General features: G+C 42.6%; 1 protein-coding gene across 2 annotated transcripts in view; it reads right to left on the bottom strand.

The window, feature by feature from the left end:
• Positions 1–473, bottom strand: part of PDGFC (platelet derived growth factor C) — a 260,208-nt gene extending 259,735 nt beyond the window's left edge. For both annotated transcript variants that reach the window (XM_055549534.1, XM_055549535.1), the window contains exon 1: positions 80–473. In XM_055549534.1, the coding sequence (XP_055405509.1) occupies positions 80–350 (271 nt within the window). In that variant the 5' untranslated portion in view covers positions 351–473. The remainder of the gene's footprint in view (positions 1–79) is intronic.
• Positions 474–17,199: the final 16,726 nt, after the last annotated feature.

Below are 17,199 nucleotides of genomic sequence, written 5' to 3'. Positions count from 1 at the left end.
GCATCCCGCCCGGGTGCACAATGCGGCGCGGGAAGCGAGCGGGAGAAGGAGCTGGGGCGGGGAGGGGGGGGGCACTCACCGTTCTGCTCCTTGTTGCTGGCGAGCTGGAGTTTGCTGCTCAGGTTGGACTCAGCCCGGGTCCCGGGTCTCTGGCCGGCCAGGGCGGATGTCAGCAGGAGGAGCCCGAAGAGGAGCATTGGGCTGAGCGGGCGGGCGCGCGGTCGGCGGGCACTTGGGGAGCGGGGCTCCGGGCCGGGATCAGCGCCGCCGGGGGAGGGCCGCGCCGGGCGGGACGCGCCGCGCCTGCTCTGGCCGCCGAGCCTCGCGGGGCACTTTCCACATACTCCCATCCAAGACTTTCTCCGAGGGCCCTCTTCTGCGTCTCCAGCTTGTGCCGAGGATCAAAGCAAAACCTGGACCTGAACCAGTTTCCCAAGGTTTAAACAAATCCTGCGCTGTGCCGAGGCGGTGGGGGTGGGGTGGGGGCGAAGGCGAGGGAGGAAAGGGGGGTGGGGACGCGGGGAGCCGGGCGCGCCGAGGAGTCCCTGGCGAGGGGCTGGGAGCACCTGTCAGCCGAGGGACGGCACCGGCAACGGGTTGGGGGTCGCGCGGGGCCGGCCGGCAGGCGGGTCGACGGCGGGCACTTTCTGATCAATAACAAAGCTGCAGATCGATGCGCTCTCCGGGCGCCGCAGCCGCCCCGCCCCCACCCCGAGGGGGAGGGGAGACCCAGGCGCGGGCGCGGCGCCGGGGCCGGGGGTCCCGAGCCGGGCCGGGGTCCAGGCCGAGGCCGCCCGGGGCCGGGTGCAGGGAGGCCGAGGGACGCGCTCCTCGCCCGGCGCGCGGCGCGGATCCAGCACCTGGATGCGGGTCCCGCGACCAGAGTTCTCGGGCCCGGGCGCCCTCGCCCGGCGCAGCTCCGGAGGTCGGACTGGGGTCGAGCCGGGGGCGCTCGCCGTCCCCTCCCCCGCGCTCCGGAGGCGCCGCGAGTGGGCCCCGGGCGCGCAGCAGACCGGCGCGAGCTCGCCTGTCCCCTCCCCTTCCCCACCTTCGCGGTGGCGGGGGGGGGGGGCCCGGTCCCGCTTGCCGGGGCTGCCGCCGGGCGGTCCGGCAGGTGCCAGCGCTGACGGGGTGCTGCGGGAGGGCTGGGTGCCCAGGGCCCCGGACGGGGATGCGGCCGAGCGGCCCGAGCTCCCCTTCCCGGACGCCCCGAGCCCCAAATAACGGGCGGGCCGGGCGCTGCGGATGCCGCGGGAGCCAGAAGAAGTGGGAAGAACTTCCTGCCTCTTCCCTCTTCCCCGCCCCTGAGCCAGGACTCCTTGTTCCTTCCCGAGGGATCCCCATTCCCAAAGGGCTTGGCCGGGACCCTTGGCCAGGGACTGTGGGCTGAAGCAACGAAGGGACTTCTTTCCTGCCTGTTAACAACTCTCTGAAGCAGGGTGTGGAAAAAGCAAAAGTAAAGACAAACGAAGACAAATGGCCAGAATAATCACATTTATTCATTTAACGAACGCTCTGTTGACTGAATGCCTATGAAGGTAGGCACTGTTCGAAGCCTGCAGAAATGAAAACAGACATAAGTCTCTGGCCTCCTGAAACTTGCCTTAAATCAGGATCAAGCAAGGGCCAGGGCAGGCAAAGAAGAAATACCCTCCAACTGCTTGTCGACAAGTGGATGCAAACTGACAGGTTGTACTCGGTATATTCTCCATCTGGAGTCAGACTGAAGGATGGATCCTTAAGATGTGGGCAGAGATGGTGGTGATGATTTAGTCGCTAAGTCAGGTTTGACTCTTGCGACCCCATGAATTGTGCCCACCAAGTTCGTCTGTCCATGGAATTTCCCGGTCAAGAATACTGGAGTGGGTTGCCATTTCCTTCTCCAGGGGATCTTCCCAACTCAGGGATTGAACCTGTGTCTCCTGCATTTACCGCTGAGCCACCAAGGAAGCCATAAGCTGAAATACCGTGGAGTTTCAATGTTTCTTTTTAAGTAGCTTTGCTTTCTTGCCCTGCTAGGCCCTCCATGAGGACTGGGGAGAGCTGCCCTGACAAAGATCCAGAGATGCTCAGATGTCCCGTGGACCAAATGGGGCAGACCCGTCCTCAGTCAGGCTGAAAAATGTCAGGTCCTCTTCCTAAGCTTGGAAGTCCACTGAGACCAACCCACTTGACCCACTTAACATCCTAGTCCTCTTCTTTCTTTCCTTCTTAAAATTCTAAGTTCATCTCCTCTTTGAACCTTTACTCACCTCGACCATCCTTTCATTCTTACTCCTTCACCACGTCTGTATCCAGAGTGCAGGATGTCAAGGCCAGTAAGGAAAGCCCAGTCTTTGAAGAAGTTACAGTTTAGCAGGACACAGGCCTTGTCATTGTATTCACTCCAGCAGCTCCTCAAGGCCAGTGTGTATCCATATTTGCACAATAAATAATAGGTTCCAAGAGTTTTCTGTAGATTTGTGGGAGGGTGAGGGAGTGTTCCCAGTTTTAATGGCTTAATGAGACTCGTTATATAAAAGACATGTTTTATGAACACACTTTAATCTATTTGTAATAAAATTAATTACTCCCCAATTTTTCTAATTTGGTACATTTAATTTTCTAATCAGGATTTTTCTATTAATAAATGAGGCTGTTATGTCTATATAGTTGAGTTTGATGACCACCCACATATAGTGTGTGTGTGTGTGTGTGTGTGTGTACAAGTTCAATCCATTTGCTTTCATGAGATCATAAGGGTGAGGATGCCCTTTATTTTGGATCATTTCATATCGTCCAGAAGAGTGCCTGGCCCAAGGGGGTCATAAATAAATACTCTTGACTGACTGGCAGGTTTCTTTATTGGAGTCACTTAAATGTGCCCTAGAATTTCAGTATGGAGGATGTATTTGAAAAGTTACAGATGATCAGGAATAATACTCCAGCTCTAGGTTTCACCTCATCCAAATTCTATAGATTGCTTTAAGACAGGCCTTATAAGTAAAGCCAGCCAGGTGCTCCTACAGGACCCCAAACCTGACCACGTCCACATCTGCATTGCCTGGGTTCCCTCCAGTATCCTTGAACTGCTGTCTCCTGAACTGCTCTTACCCTTGGCAAGTTTGTTTTAACAATATCCTCCGCCTGTCTTCCTACTCTATTCTGCTTACAAACCCTTCCTAGGAAAGCGGGATCTTTGCATTGCAAGTAGATTTTATATAATCCAAAGTCTGCACAATTACTAAACAATAGATTCTGAATGAATGTGGCTTTGTTTGGGCCTAAAGCATTTTCCTTGAGGAAAGGCATCTGTTCCACCAACCAGGAGAAAATAATTGGGAACATTCTTTGTGGTTTTCATGTTTTCTTAAACATTCAGCAGGCGTGCCCACTCCGGCTGAATGCAGAGAGTGCTACCTACAAATCCCTGGTGAGGAACATGCCAGAAGGTACTGGGTTATGAGCAGTGATCATTTGAGAAGGGAGGGTGGACATCACTACTAAATTCTTTTTGAAGTGAAATAACATTTAAAGTCAACTATCCATTCAACTAGGCATTTAACATTCAGGAGAGCAGAAACCATGGGGACGAATTTTTGCTCAGAAAATAAAATATTGCAAATTTTCTTCCTCTCTCTTCTTCGGAATTAATCCTAACACACACAGGTGCAAAACGATATTAAGACTTTTCCTAGAACTTTTCAGTATTTTAGTGGCTGGTGATTTGAACATGAGTTTCTGAAGTTCAGAGCCCTACGATCTACCTAAGTATCCACTACTTTCCAAAATGACTAACTGGCAACACTTCTATATAGATTTAAATGAGGCTGGGAGCTGAGGATATCATTAGTAAGCAAAGTAAATGCCCACAGATCACAGCAGGAATAAAGACTGTTCTAGCGGGGAAACAAAAGAAATGGAGTAATCTTAGAATCATCCTTTCCTCTGTCCAGTTTCTCCAACTACACCACCCGGAGAAACATATGACCATGCTTTCTCTGGCTATTTCAGGATATATTTAGACTCTACTTTTCCAACCTGCAAAAATAAAAACACACTTTTCCTTATATTTTGTTGGTCCAGATCAGTCACCCTTTACCAGTGTAGCAATGCTATCAGAAAGGCTGGCTTGCTGAAGCAGATTGCAGGGGCTTGTGTTAGGATCCTGCTCCCAAGGATCCTAAATCCAACTTCCTGAGGGTGGAGAGTCTGGGGGTGGGAAGTTGGAGGTGTGTGATCTAGACCGGTGACAAGCACAGGCCTTGGGGTGGCGCTCTGTGGGCTTTCCCACTGAAGTGAAGCAGCTCTTTCCTTTTGGCAGTCATGCTGAAGCATGCAAAGACTCTACAAGACCTCAGAAGTGCTGGTCTGACTCAGAACTCAAGGAAGAATGAAGCCAGACACAGCCCCAAAGAGACAGGAGCCCTGATCACCTTAGGACCACCACAGCCAAAGGTCATTTCCCTGGGAGATGAGAGACCAGGGACCTAGTCTGGCCTTACTGCTAGCAGCAGCACAACTTTAGTCTAGAATTCTTCCGGCCCCTTTTCTTTATGGGAGAAAATTGCACTGAATTCTTTTTTTGTATTGTAGTATAATTGCTTTACAATGTTGTGTTAGTTTCTGCTGTACAGCAAAGTGAATACGCCATAGGTACACGCACAACCCCTCCTTCTAAGGTCCCCTTCCCAGCCCCCTGATCCCACCCCCCTAGGTCATCACAGAGCACCGAGCTGAGCTCCTTGTGCTACACGGCAGGTTCCCACTTGCTGTCTAGTTTACACATGGTAGTGTATATATGTCAATGCTACTGTCTCAATTCATCCCCTCCTCGCCTCCCCCGAGGAGACACAGAGGTCCATTGGATTCTTAACTCCATCCTCTAATTGCTTTAGAATTCTTTAGAATGCAACAGATAATGATGGCAGTTCTTTTAAAACTTAAAAGTGTTTCTGGGATGATATGGAACTAGGACAAGTTTCCTGGCCTCAACTCAGAGGTGCCTTGGAGGCTGGTAAGAGATGATGAGCAGAGGTTTCTCCCTGAATTTGTCCAGTCATGCACAAAAGTTCCGTTTTATCTGTTGTGATCTTGGTTGGGAAAGAAAAAATGTACTGATAACCAAAAAGAGAGAAGAAAAAAGGAGTTTGGAAATCACTGACTAATCCAAGTATCAGGAATTGTATTGCATTCAGGGAAACAATTAAATATGTGTGGGAGCCATATTTTAATATTTGTTTGATATCACGGGAACAACATCAAAAGAGGCAAAGGATTGGTCTCAAGGTAAAAGAAAAATACCTATAGTACACAAACAAGTTGTAAATGATATAGAAATTCTATTGTCATTAGCCAAGAATGAATGTCCAACCTCCTACTATCCTGTAGAACTCCATCGGTGGCATCCCTAACAATCCTTAAGTTGGGGGGAAATCCTCTAAAAATGAGACCAGCAGTCAAACACTGTGCTTGGTCATATCCCCGAGTCAATAAATGTCATTTTTCTCTTGCCTGAAGTCATGTGTAGGATAGGAAGGCTTCTGTCCACATGGTGACAAATCATAGTAAAGGGGTCAAGACATGGCTACAGATCTTCCTTCCTCAGACAGTGACCCCCTTTTTCCAAGGTCATGAGAGAAGGACCCTCTCACTTTGCAATCATTGTTTCAAATGCAGTCTTTCCTTGGCTGCTAGCCTTTGTAAAAGAGGCCAGAGCATCAGTACCCAACTTCATGAACACTTAAAAAAGTATTGTTGATTAGAAGGAAGGAAAATAGAGCTTAACTCATCTAACATTAAAGTAACCTCAATTGCTTTTGAAGTTCAAGATAGTTCAAGGAATTTCCATATCCCTTTTCTATGATGATTATGACTGTCAGCCGTCTGTCGTCTTTATAGTCATAGAAAAGTGCCTGCTCTCTTCTGTTCTAAAGCAGTGTGTGACATTTTAAGGCATTGTTTTGTTTTCCAAATTTTATTTTTATCAGCCCAGTTGGCTTTGATGCTTTTTGCATCTCCCTGGACCACCTTCACTGCTTGTTCATTGTCCGGATGCTCTTTTACTGGTCTCCCATAAAATTAGGAGGGTACAAAGCATGTTTTCCTCCCACAGACAACTCAAAAGGACTGATAGTTAAATAAAAGTCAACCCAGGGTAAATAAACACAAGAGGAGAATCATTCAGGTTGAAATTTACCCTGTGAAGCATTGATCATGTTCCAGGAACTATTAGATACCTTAAAATATATTTTCTCATTTCATCTTCCCACCAGTCCTTCAAGAAAAGCCAGAACTTCCCCATGTTACTGCAGAGAAATGGAGAATTAATGGAGAATTTGCCCAGGATGACCCTATGGGTGACCAGTACAGATCACCTTTGTCCCCAGGGCTCCCCTTAGACTCCTGTGCTTTTCATGTGACGCTAGGTCCCTGGGTTTTGGACAAGAGCATTCCTATGGGAAGCTTTTGTATGTTTCCCTAAGTTTTCCACAATGACTGCCCTCCACATGTTTGCCCTGGGGGAGACCCTGGGGTACTTAGACTTCCCCACATGTTTAAGAGCACAGCACTAAGACAGCTATCCTTCTGGAACAGCCTACATAAAAGGTTTGAGCCACACTGAATCTGGGTTACTGGAGGCAGAGATGGTGACTAAGACATCAGAAAGCTGGCCTGGGGTGGAAGCCCACCCAAAGTGTGGGCTAGCCTGAGTATCCTGTTTACCCTGGCCAAGTTAGTCATCCAGCTAATGCCTCAGCCTCCGCCATCTGTGGGCAGTTATGTCAGAGAATCTATCTCCTTGTCTTTGAAGACAAAGGGAATGAATTATCATTCCTCTCCTCCTGCTCACGATTGCTACTAAACGAACGCATCAGGGCTGGGAAGAGATACAGTGTTTTCCCAGTTATTCCCTTTGAAGAATCAATTCATGATAAACTCTAGGTGTCAGAGCATAGCCTTCGCTCATGCACACTGTTCCTATGTGTATCCCTTCGTGTGTTTCTAATTCAAAGTTCCTGGCCGAGGGTTTTTGTTAAGTCCTATGACAAGGCAGATTCGCATTTTCATTGATACTTTTATGAAGGTGTTTTTAGATTGGCTGAAGTTATTCGAAGCCCAAAGGCAAGAAGGAACCAGTGACCTGTTAAGCCCTCAGACAGGAAAACGTCTTCAACTGAAATTCTAATTCCCGAGATCCATATCGGAAGGGGTATACCATATGAAAAGATACTCATAGTATCCATTTTTGTTCCAATGGACAGTAAGAGAAAACATTCTTTACATTCTTTTCTTTCTTGAACAACATTTTGGACACACATAAAACTGAACAGAAAAATGTGACAATCAGTCAATTATTCTAGCCACTATTATTCATACTAATTGAAGCAAATGATTGAACTATGCATCTGTTAAAAACATTATTTTAAGAATTCAAAACATGTCCTAATATCACTATCTTCCTGCCTACCGAGATTTCTGTTCCAGGATGATCATCTCTGTGTAAACCCACATTCAGTGTTCTCAGCTCTGCTAAGGGGAAAGAAATGTCTCATCCTTCAGACTCTGTGTGGTCTGGTGTATCAACCGACTGTCACCTAGTCAGTGAAGCAGAGTAACCTGCACACTTTCATTTACATCTTGGGGAATGGTTGTTACATCACTACTCTTTTTTTTTTTTAATTGAAATGTCCACAATGAAGAACTCTACATTGGAGTCTTCTACTGATTATTAAGTGCAACTCTATGCACAAATATTAATAGAATCCTCTTTTTAAAGATGAGAAACTGAGGCCCAGGAAGGTTCTGTAACTTGAGCAGAGACACATATTTATAAGTAGTGAAACTGAGCAGAACCCTGTGGGGTTCCTGGGCAAAGAAGCCTCTCTGTCCCCTGTTTCGTGTTTGTAAGGAACAGACTCCATGACCCATGACCTGAGTCCCAAAAGGCACGTTCTCACAGTTGCTAATCAGATAGTTGAGAAGATGCACAGGTGTGGGAAGAGCAGCCAAGAATCAATAGTGCAGACTTGGGTCAGGGTCCTGGTTCCTCCTCAAGGATATCTTTGAGTTCTTGTGCGGAACTATAACCCTCACAAACTGGAGGATGTTCCAGAGAGAAAGTCACAATTTGATAACCTTGAAACTCATCAAGAACCCTCCTGAGGCCAGAGGAAAGGACTGTAGGCCCTGCACACACTCTGATCTTATCATCTTAGCAGCAGCTCCATCCTTAAACCATTGCTATAAAATTCCTCACCAAATCCTCCAGGGTTGAGACAAACAGTTTTCAAAGGCAGCAGTCTGCTGTGTTTCCCTTTGCCTGGAAAAGTAATAAAGCCAGTTCTTTTCTACTTCACCCAAACTCTGTCTCTGAGATTCCCTTTGGCACCAGTGCACAGAGGCCAGTTTCCTGCATGAGTTTTGAAGTCAGAATTGAGAGGCGGGTACCTGCTTCCAGAGCTAGCGCTTTAAACCTCTCATTCCCATTCCTCCACACCACCCAGCACAGTGCTAGGTGTGGAGTGACTTCAAACAGACGTTTCAAACTTACGAAATATCCGTTTCTGTTAAGCATTGGGGGTTTATTTTATAACTCCACACCATTCTAATCAGAAATATGTAACTTAAAATTCTACTGCCAACAACAAACAGTACATCATTCTGATTTTGGTCTCACATCAAAAGGACGGTGCCCCAAGCCTATGGGAATGAGGCACTTAGTCAAAGAAACCATCACAGTGTCTTAGATGGAATACGCTCTTGAGTGGCTATAGATATGAGAAATGAACCTTTTGAAACCATCTGAAGGAAAAAAGGGTCTGTTGCCCTGATTCTTAGTGATAAAACCCTGCCATAAAATCGTCATTACACTGTCGCTGGTTCTGACAACTTGTGATGAAGGAAATCTATAACATGCATTCAAATAAGTTTCTGAAGGACAAAAGTCGGAAAAGCGAAGGTAGTGAGACGACTCACTAGTTTCTCGGGTAAGGTGAACGTTGTGCGGGGAAGACAGTTTCGGTTTGAGATCATCATGGGCTTGACCAAGACAGCAATCTGTCAAGACCACTGATGATGTTTTTGGTCCCAAGAAATCACAAGCTGAGTAAAAGGCGGGATCACTACCCTCAGGGAGTTCACCCTGATTTGGTGCCTCCGGTCATCCTCACGTGTGTTTGTGTCCACCTCTTATGCAACCTGTCTTCCAGCATTATCTGTGCCTAAAGACTGCCCTCTGCCTGGGCCACTCATGTTCCTGCAAGCTGTCCTCAGACAAGCTTGGTCTGTTTAAACACAAAGCTGATCGCAGCCTGATCCCTACTCTAAAAATCTGAGCCTCTCCTTTGCCTGCGGGAGAAAAACTGTTCTCCGTGGGCATCACCTGCTCTTCTTTCCACTCCAGGTCTCACACTCCTGAGGCACCACAATTCCCGTGCTTGTTGGTCTTTGCTTCCATTCTTATGCTCACTCCATAGTTACAGATAACTCAACCTAGAACTTCTTCTGTTTCATTTTTTTCTTAGCTTCTTTTTTCCCAGTAATTAACATACTGCACTTATCAAATAATGATAGTGAACTCTCCTATGTGCCAGACACTATTTTAAAAACAACTTCATGTTTATTCACTTCTTAATTCTCACCAGAAACATATGAGTTGGCTGTAATTTTTTAATTTATTTTATTGAGCTATAGTTGATTTACAATGTGTTAATTTCTGTTATACAGAAAAGTGATTCATATATATGTATATATATATTCATTTTCATATTCTTTTACATTATAGTTTATTGCAGAAAGTTGAATACAGTAGGACATTGTTGTTTATCCATCTTATATAGATGGATAAACATCTTATAATAGTTTGTATATGCTAATCTCAAACTTCCAGTCCATCCCTCCCCCACCCCCATCCCCCTTGGCAACCACAAGTCTGCTCTCTGTGTCTGTGAGTCTGTTTCTGTTTCATAGATAGGTCCATTTGTGTCATACTTTAGATTCCATGTATAAGTGATATCCTGTGGCATTTGTCTTTCTCTGTCTGAGATGGGTGTATTAACCAGTATTTGCTGGGCTTCCCTGGTGGCTCAGACAGTAAAGAATCTGCCTGCAGTGTGGGAGACCTGGGTTTGATCCCTGGATGTGGAAGATCTCATGGAGAAAGGAATGACTACCCACTGCAGTATTCTTGCCTAGAGAATTCCATGGACAGTGGAACCTGGCAGGCTACATGGGGTTGCAAAGAGACGGACACGCCTGAGTGACTAGCACTTTCATAGGGAAACAGTAAGAACAGAGAAGCTAAGCAATTGGCCTAAGACTCCTCACGTGGTCGTTAGCAGAGCTGGGTCTTGAACTTGGCAAGTCTATCTCAAATCCCTGCATTCAGCCATCACTCTAACAGAAAGTGTTCAACTAGTACCGAAGGCCATGAAGATGCCCAGTCACAATCCAAACACTGAAGTCAGAAGTATAAGCTAACATCTTTTTTTTTTCTCTCCAAAAGGCTGTTATTAATTCAATTGAGAGTTTTATCATTAATGGTGTCTTAAAATGAAGATCAGTTCAGTTCAGTCGCTCAGTCTTGTCCGACTCTTTGCGACCCTGTGAATCGCAGCACGCCAGGCCTCCCTGTCCATCACAAACTCCCAGAGTTCACTCAGACTCACGTCCATCGAGTCGGTGATGCCATCCAGCCATCTCATCCTCTTTCGTCCCCTTCTCCTCCTGCCCCCAATCCCTCCCAGCATCACAGTCTTTTCCAATGAGTCAACTCTTCACCTGAGGTGGCCAAAGTACTGGAGTTTCAGCTTTAGCATCATTGCCTCCAAAGAAATCCCAGGGCTGATCTCCTTCAGAATGGACTGGCTGGATCTCTTTGCAGTCCAAGGGACTCTCAAGAGTCTTCTCCAACACCACAGTTCAAAATGAGATAATACTAAGTAATTTTTTTGGCTAAATAAAGAAGTCTTTCCCTCTCTCCTCTGCTTTACTTGCCACCACAGGTTACATCACCAGGGAAAGTCTCATCCTCCCCAAAACTTTCCAGGACAAATCCTTAACCTCACTGCCCCCAAATTAATGATTACATCCTCTAATTTTGTTGATGTACCCTCCATATAAACTCTTCAATGGAAGAAATTGTGCTTTCCACCCCTTTCCCATCTCACCGTGGCAGCACTTAACACTGAGTGGGTGCAGTTCCATGGTTAACACATCTTTTAATAGCTGGTAAGTGAAATTAACAAAAGTATGAAGTAGCCAAATGCAGTTACACCCATGATAAATCTTCATGGAAGGAAAACATGAATGAAGCTCAGCTCTTGATACAATGAGAGACTGGAACCATGTGGAGTTCATTTTCTGGCTTGGCTGTCAGTCAGAGTTGGGGAGCTTATAAACGAAAGAGCTAAATTATGGAAAGCAGGAGTCAAGCTGTACTAATGTCTAAGATCACACCTATGTGAAATTATTCATATAATTTTATGTATTTGATGAGCTAAAAAAAAAACAAAAAACAAAAAAAACAAGTAAACACTTTCCAAACTGGAATCAATGCAACATCTGCCTTTTAATAAATCCTATGGTAATACTCATGCCAATATTACAAAGTTATTTCTAAAGCCTGGCAAACAGCCCATGTTCATTGCTTGACTGGTTTAAACAGAGTTAACTCCTTATGATAGAAAAATCTTATGTAACAGTTGGTTCACAAGACTCTATTTAGTAGCCAATCTGTTATATCCAAGATGTCATCATTTTGGAAAATAACTTTTATGAAAGTATCTTCTTCATGACATCAAAGTATGATGTCAAATGAAATTCTTTGCTTTTTTTACTTTTAGATTTTAAAGTTTGTGTGTTACAATTTAAAATGTGTATGTGTGTGAAAGGATGTGGTTTTAATTGCTGAGTGTGGCTGCCCGTGTGAAAGAACTTTTAAGAGCCAGTGATCTAAATAAAATGGGATATGAAGGATCTCTGTTTTATGAAGATTCATATGTAAAGTAATTTTATGAAATGAAAATTCCCTTTGCATTACATGTGCTTTGGGAAATTAGTTTTAATGTGAAAACTTAGACTTCAACTCTGAGTTAGTATCTTAAAAAATAAAGAAATGGCCATGGAATGAACCAGACATACCACTTTATGATTTTTGTCTTATCTAACACCAATTTGTTACTTTAAAACCAGCAAGTAGGGAACTATAATCAATATTTTTAATAACCTATAAGGGGAAAGAATGTGAAAAAGAATATATATAGATATAAATATAGATATTTATGAATGTATAACTGAATAACTTTATTATACACATGAAATTAACACAACATTGCAAATCAATTATACTTAACTAAAAAAAATTAAAGCATACAGGCTGAGATTCTATTCTTATAATAAATTAATTCATACCACTATAATGAAAAAACTTCCTTGATGAGATTAGATAAAATATAATTATTCTAAGTTCATAAAAATGAATTCTGTTTGTTATGACCTAAAAATCTTGTTTATCACTGAAGAAGAGAATGGCAGCGCACTCCAGCGCTCTTGCCTGGAGAATTCCATGGACAGAGGAGGCTGGTGGCTACAATCCATGGGGTCACAAAGAGTCTTGGGGGCACGTCTGAGTGATTAACACATAATCTATAAAAAAGCTGAATCACTGTGTTGTACACCTGAAACTAATGTAACATTGTAAATCAACTATACTTGAATAAAAATAAATAAAACTGCTGTTTATGGTATTTTCTTTATTCCTTTCACTGCGCAGATGCTGAAATGATGTGTTTGCAACTGATGTGGTATGGCGCTTCCAACCACTGCTCCATATAAATGTACCTTGTGAAGTTGATCAGACACAAAACTTCACAATTGAAAGGTATCTTATATTTCTGAAACTGGGAGGGAGCTTTCATTAGTAATGTAATTTTGAAAGATTTTAAAATGTTTTACAGTTACCAAACGCTGGGGCAGGATACTAATTTATTACAGAGCATCATGTTACTATGGTCAGTTCAGTTCCGTTTAGTCGCTCAGTCGTGTCCGACTCTTTGCGACACCATGAACCGCAGCATGCCAGGCCTCCCTGTCCATCACCAACTCCCGGAGTTCAATGAGACTCACGTCCATCAAGTCAGTGATGCCATCCAGCCATCTCATCCTCTGTCGTCCCCTTCTCCTCCTGCCCCCAATCCCTCCCAGCATCACAGTCTTTTCCAATGAGTCAACTCTTGGCATGAGGTGGCCAAAGTACTGGAGTAGTACCCACAATTGATAGACGTTAACTTCCTCAGTTTCTATAGCTGCAAAGCTGAAAGTTTACCTGGTTGACTTCAAGATTCTGTTTCCAACATTTGCTTATTCCCAATGTCCAATTTGCCTCTTTTTTACTAGGAAAAAAAATATCTATTCTCATAGTCTTTCTTTTGGGGAGACAATTGCATCTTCAAAAATCTTTTTTTTTTTTCTTTAAAAGGAAACAACCTGTGTCCAGAAAGATTCTACTTAGCTGAACATCACATCAGAGTAGTCATGATTTGTTAGAGACTTGCAGACCTGGGCCTTAAAGACTTTTCTGACCAGAGGCAGGGTATACATCACTCTAAAATTTTCAGATGTTTACAACAAAAACTTATTGGGGGGCAGGGGGAAAGAATATGGAATCTAAAAAGAGAAGGAAGGAAAAAAAGTTACCGAGGGAAAAGATAAAGATCTTATAATCAAAATTTCAATGTCTTTAAAAAAATCTATTATACAAATTATTCTTCAAATGTTTAACAATTTAGGACTTTTACACAGCCTTTGGTCATTATCTTTTAATATACATATGAGTTACAAAGTGACAGAGCCACTTTCTGTTTTGGCTTCTGCTGGTGGTTCTGCAGTAACAAGCCTGTCTGTGATGTTTGAACTCCGTGGAGCAGTATAAAAGGATATTGATTGATGGTTCAGTCTGTTCTTCTATACATATGTAAATTATGTTTGTATTAATATTATCTAGATTAAAAAGGGAAAACTTCCTTTATCATTATTTTATAATAATGAATATTAATATTGCTAGATTTAAATATAAATTAAAAGAACTACAATTATTAAAACTTATCTCCTGACATTCTGCTATGGATTTGTTCTTTGCCTTTTTCTGAATCTAATATTGTGTGATTATTCACTTTGATAGCACCAGGAGGCACATACAGGAGACTCTGTATCAGTTACTATGGTGACTTTTGGTCATATTTTGAAAGAAAAAGCAACCATTGTTATGCATAAATTTAAATATTACTACCCAACTTTTAAAAACTGTAGAAAATTAGACATCACATTTTAAATATTTTTTAAAGTCATATGCTTCTTATTTTTTATTCTCAAGGAAAATGTAGTTAGTTGGAACAATATACATAGCTGAGTTTTTAAGAATAAACTACAACTTTTCTTTTCCTTTAAAAATGCTTACACATACTTAGGCTGTAAAGACAGTCTGATCTGGCTCTAATCATAGCTCTGTCACTTACTGGATGTTTGTAATAAACCCTTTATAACATAAAAAATCATAAAGAGGATTTGTACTACATCATGGATAAATTTGATTTGAATATGCTGACCAAAATCATTTTTAGGATGAGTGGACAGAGAAATAAATTCACTTTCAAGTGCCATGCTTAACATCCTAGAAAGATACCCTTTTCCAGGTCATGAATCACAATACTATATTGATACAGAGATATTTCTGGGCTTGTATTTTCAGTATTTTATTTCCTCCTTCTTTCAGCATACATTGACTATGTGTATCAGGCACTGTGCTAGATTCTGGAAGACCTAGCTAAGATGAAGCCCCAAGAACTTCTAATATGTAGACTTTGGGTTGAGAAGAACAATTGAGGAAAGGGGTCTAAGAAGACCCAGACTTGTGAGGTGTAATAAATACAGATGTTGTCAAGAGAGCTGGGGAAAGTACGTAATATCAGTAGTTAGAGGTAAGGAAGTAGGTAAGGTAGCATCTATAGGAACTGGATAAAGAACACATTGGATTTGGGATTGTGGAGGTAATTGCTGATCTTGATAAAAGCAATTCTAGTAGCAAAGCAATAACTGTAACTAGAATGGGATGAGCAGAAGAGTTCATTGGAGATTGTTTTTAATTTAAATAATTCATTGTATTACATCGATACACAGTTAATTTGTTTATTTTAAGCTTATGATTTGGTTAGTTTTGCCACATGTAGACACCAATAGGGAAGTGATGGGAAAGACAGCACGAAGGCACAGCAAGGAGGCAAGGCTGCCACACGTAAGCCAAGAAGAGAGTCCTCAAAAGAAGCCAAAAATACCCACGCTTTGATCTCAGACTTCTAATCTCCAAAACTGGGAGAAAATAAACCTTTGCTGTCTAAGCTACCCTGGCTGTGGTATTTTTGGCTGTTTACTAGGGTTATGGCAACTCTGGCAAACTAATACAAGTGTCTGTTCCCCCACAAACTTGGGCTGGGTGTGAGAGTTCTCTCTATAGAAAGATGACTTTTGTCAGAAATATTATTTGATAACATTAGGCTAACCATTCCATGGTTAACCTTCTTGGTTGCTTAATGGTATTTTTAGTAAAGAAAGTGTTTTTATTTGAAGTCTGAGTTATCATGTGTTTATTTCAGGGTTTTTGAAGTTTTTGTTCTTTTGTTTTGTGCTTAGTCACTCAGTCGTGCCCAACTCTTTGCAACCCCGTGAACTGTAGCTCGCCAGACTCCTCTGTCCACGGTGATTCTCCAGGGAAGAATACTGGAGTGGGTTGCCATGCCCTCCTCCAGGGATCTTTCCAACCCAGGGATAGAACTCAGGTATCCCACATTGCAGGCAGATTCTTTACCATCTGAGTCACCAGGGAAGTACCTTCAAAGTTTTTATACCTTATCAAAGAAATCTTTGCCTACTCAAATTTATACAACTTTCTGCTGTGTTTTCTTCTGGAATTTTTATCTTTTAAGCTTTTGTCTAGGATCCATTTCAACTTAACATTTGGGTTTGTAGGCAAGTGGAAAAATATTACATTTTTCTCCCACTTTGAATACCTAATTGTTCCAAAACTGTTGAAAAGACTTTACTTTCCCCATTGAATTAACTTGGCACCTTTATCGATAATCGATTGAGCATGTGTGTATTAGTGCACATCTGAACTCTTCATTCAGTTCCCTGGATCTGTATTTCTATTTTTTCTGTCTCTACAGTGCCATCCAAACTATTGTAGCTTCATAGTGAGCCTTAAAATTAATAAACCTAAATCCTCCAGGTTTGTTCTTTTTTTTTTTTTTAGATTGCTTTGACTATAGATAAATCAATCAGCCATTCAAATTCTACCCAAAAAGCATGCTGGAATTTTTATTAGGATTACTTTAAATCTACAGATAAATTTGGGAGGATCTGACCTCCTAATAATATCAAGTCTCGATCAGTATCAATATGTGAGCATATTCTGTCCCATGTCCCTCCATTTATTTAGACATTTGGTTACTCTCACCAATGGTTGGTAGTTTTCAGGATACAGATTTGTACCTATTTTGAGAAATTCATAAGCTAAATTTTTTTTTTTTGCTTTTAAATGATACTATAGATGAGATTGTGTTTTTTTACTTCCTTTTCTAATTTTGTGTTCCTAGCAAGTAGAAATAGTATCAATTTTTGTATACTGATCTTGTTGATTTACCTAAATTGACTTCCTAATTCTAATAGATCTTTCACAGATTCCTTATAGTTTTCTATGTACATAATCATGTCATCTTATTATGGGTTGAACGTCTCCCTCGAATCATATGTTGAAGTCCTAACGCCTTGTACCTGTGAATATGACCTTGTTTAAAAATAGGGTCTTTGAAGATTTTATTAATTTAAGATGAGATCACTGGGATAGACCTTAACTCAATAGGATTGATATCTTTATAGGAAGATGGCCATGCACAGATATAGACACACAAGAAGAACATCCTCTGAAGATTAGGACAGATTATGGTGTTAAATAGCTGCAAGGCAAGGAATACTGGGGATTAGTAGATGCCACCAGAAGACAGGAAGAGACACATGAAGATCCTCCTTCTAGAAGTTTCAGGAGGATCATTCATGGCCAATAGATTGATTTTAGACTTCAGCTCCCAGAAATTACCTTGTGGTATTTTTTATGGCAGCCCTAAGAAACTGAAAGTAAAGACGGTTTTCTTTCTTTCTTTCCAACCT

Source organism: Bubalus kerabau, chromosome 16, assembly GCF_029407905.1.
Source record: "Bubalus kerabau isolate K-KA32 ecotype Philippines breed swamp buffalo chromosome 16, PCC_UOA_SB_1v2, whole genome shotgun sequence".
In the NCBI taxonomy this organism is placed as follows: Eukaryota; Metazoa; Chordata; class Mammalia; order Artiodactyla; family Bovidae; genus Bubalus; species Bubalus kerabau.
The sequence above is the reverse complement of the archived record's forward strand: the minus strand, read 5'-3'. Positions and strand labels throughout refer to the sequence as shown.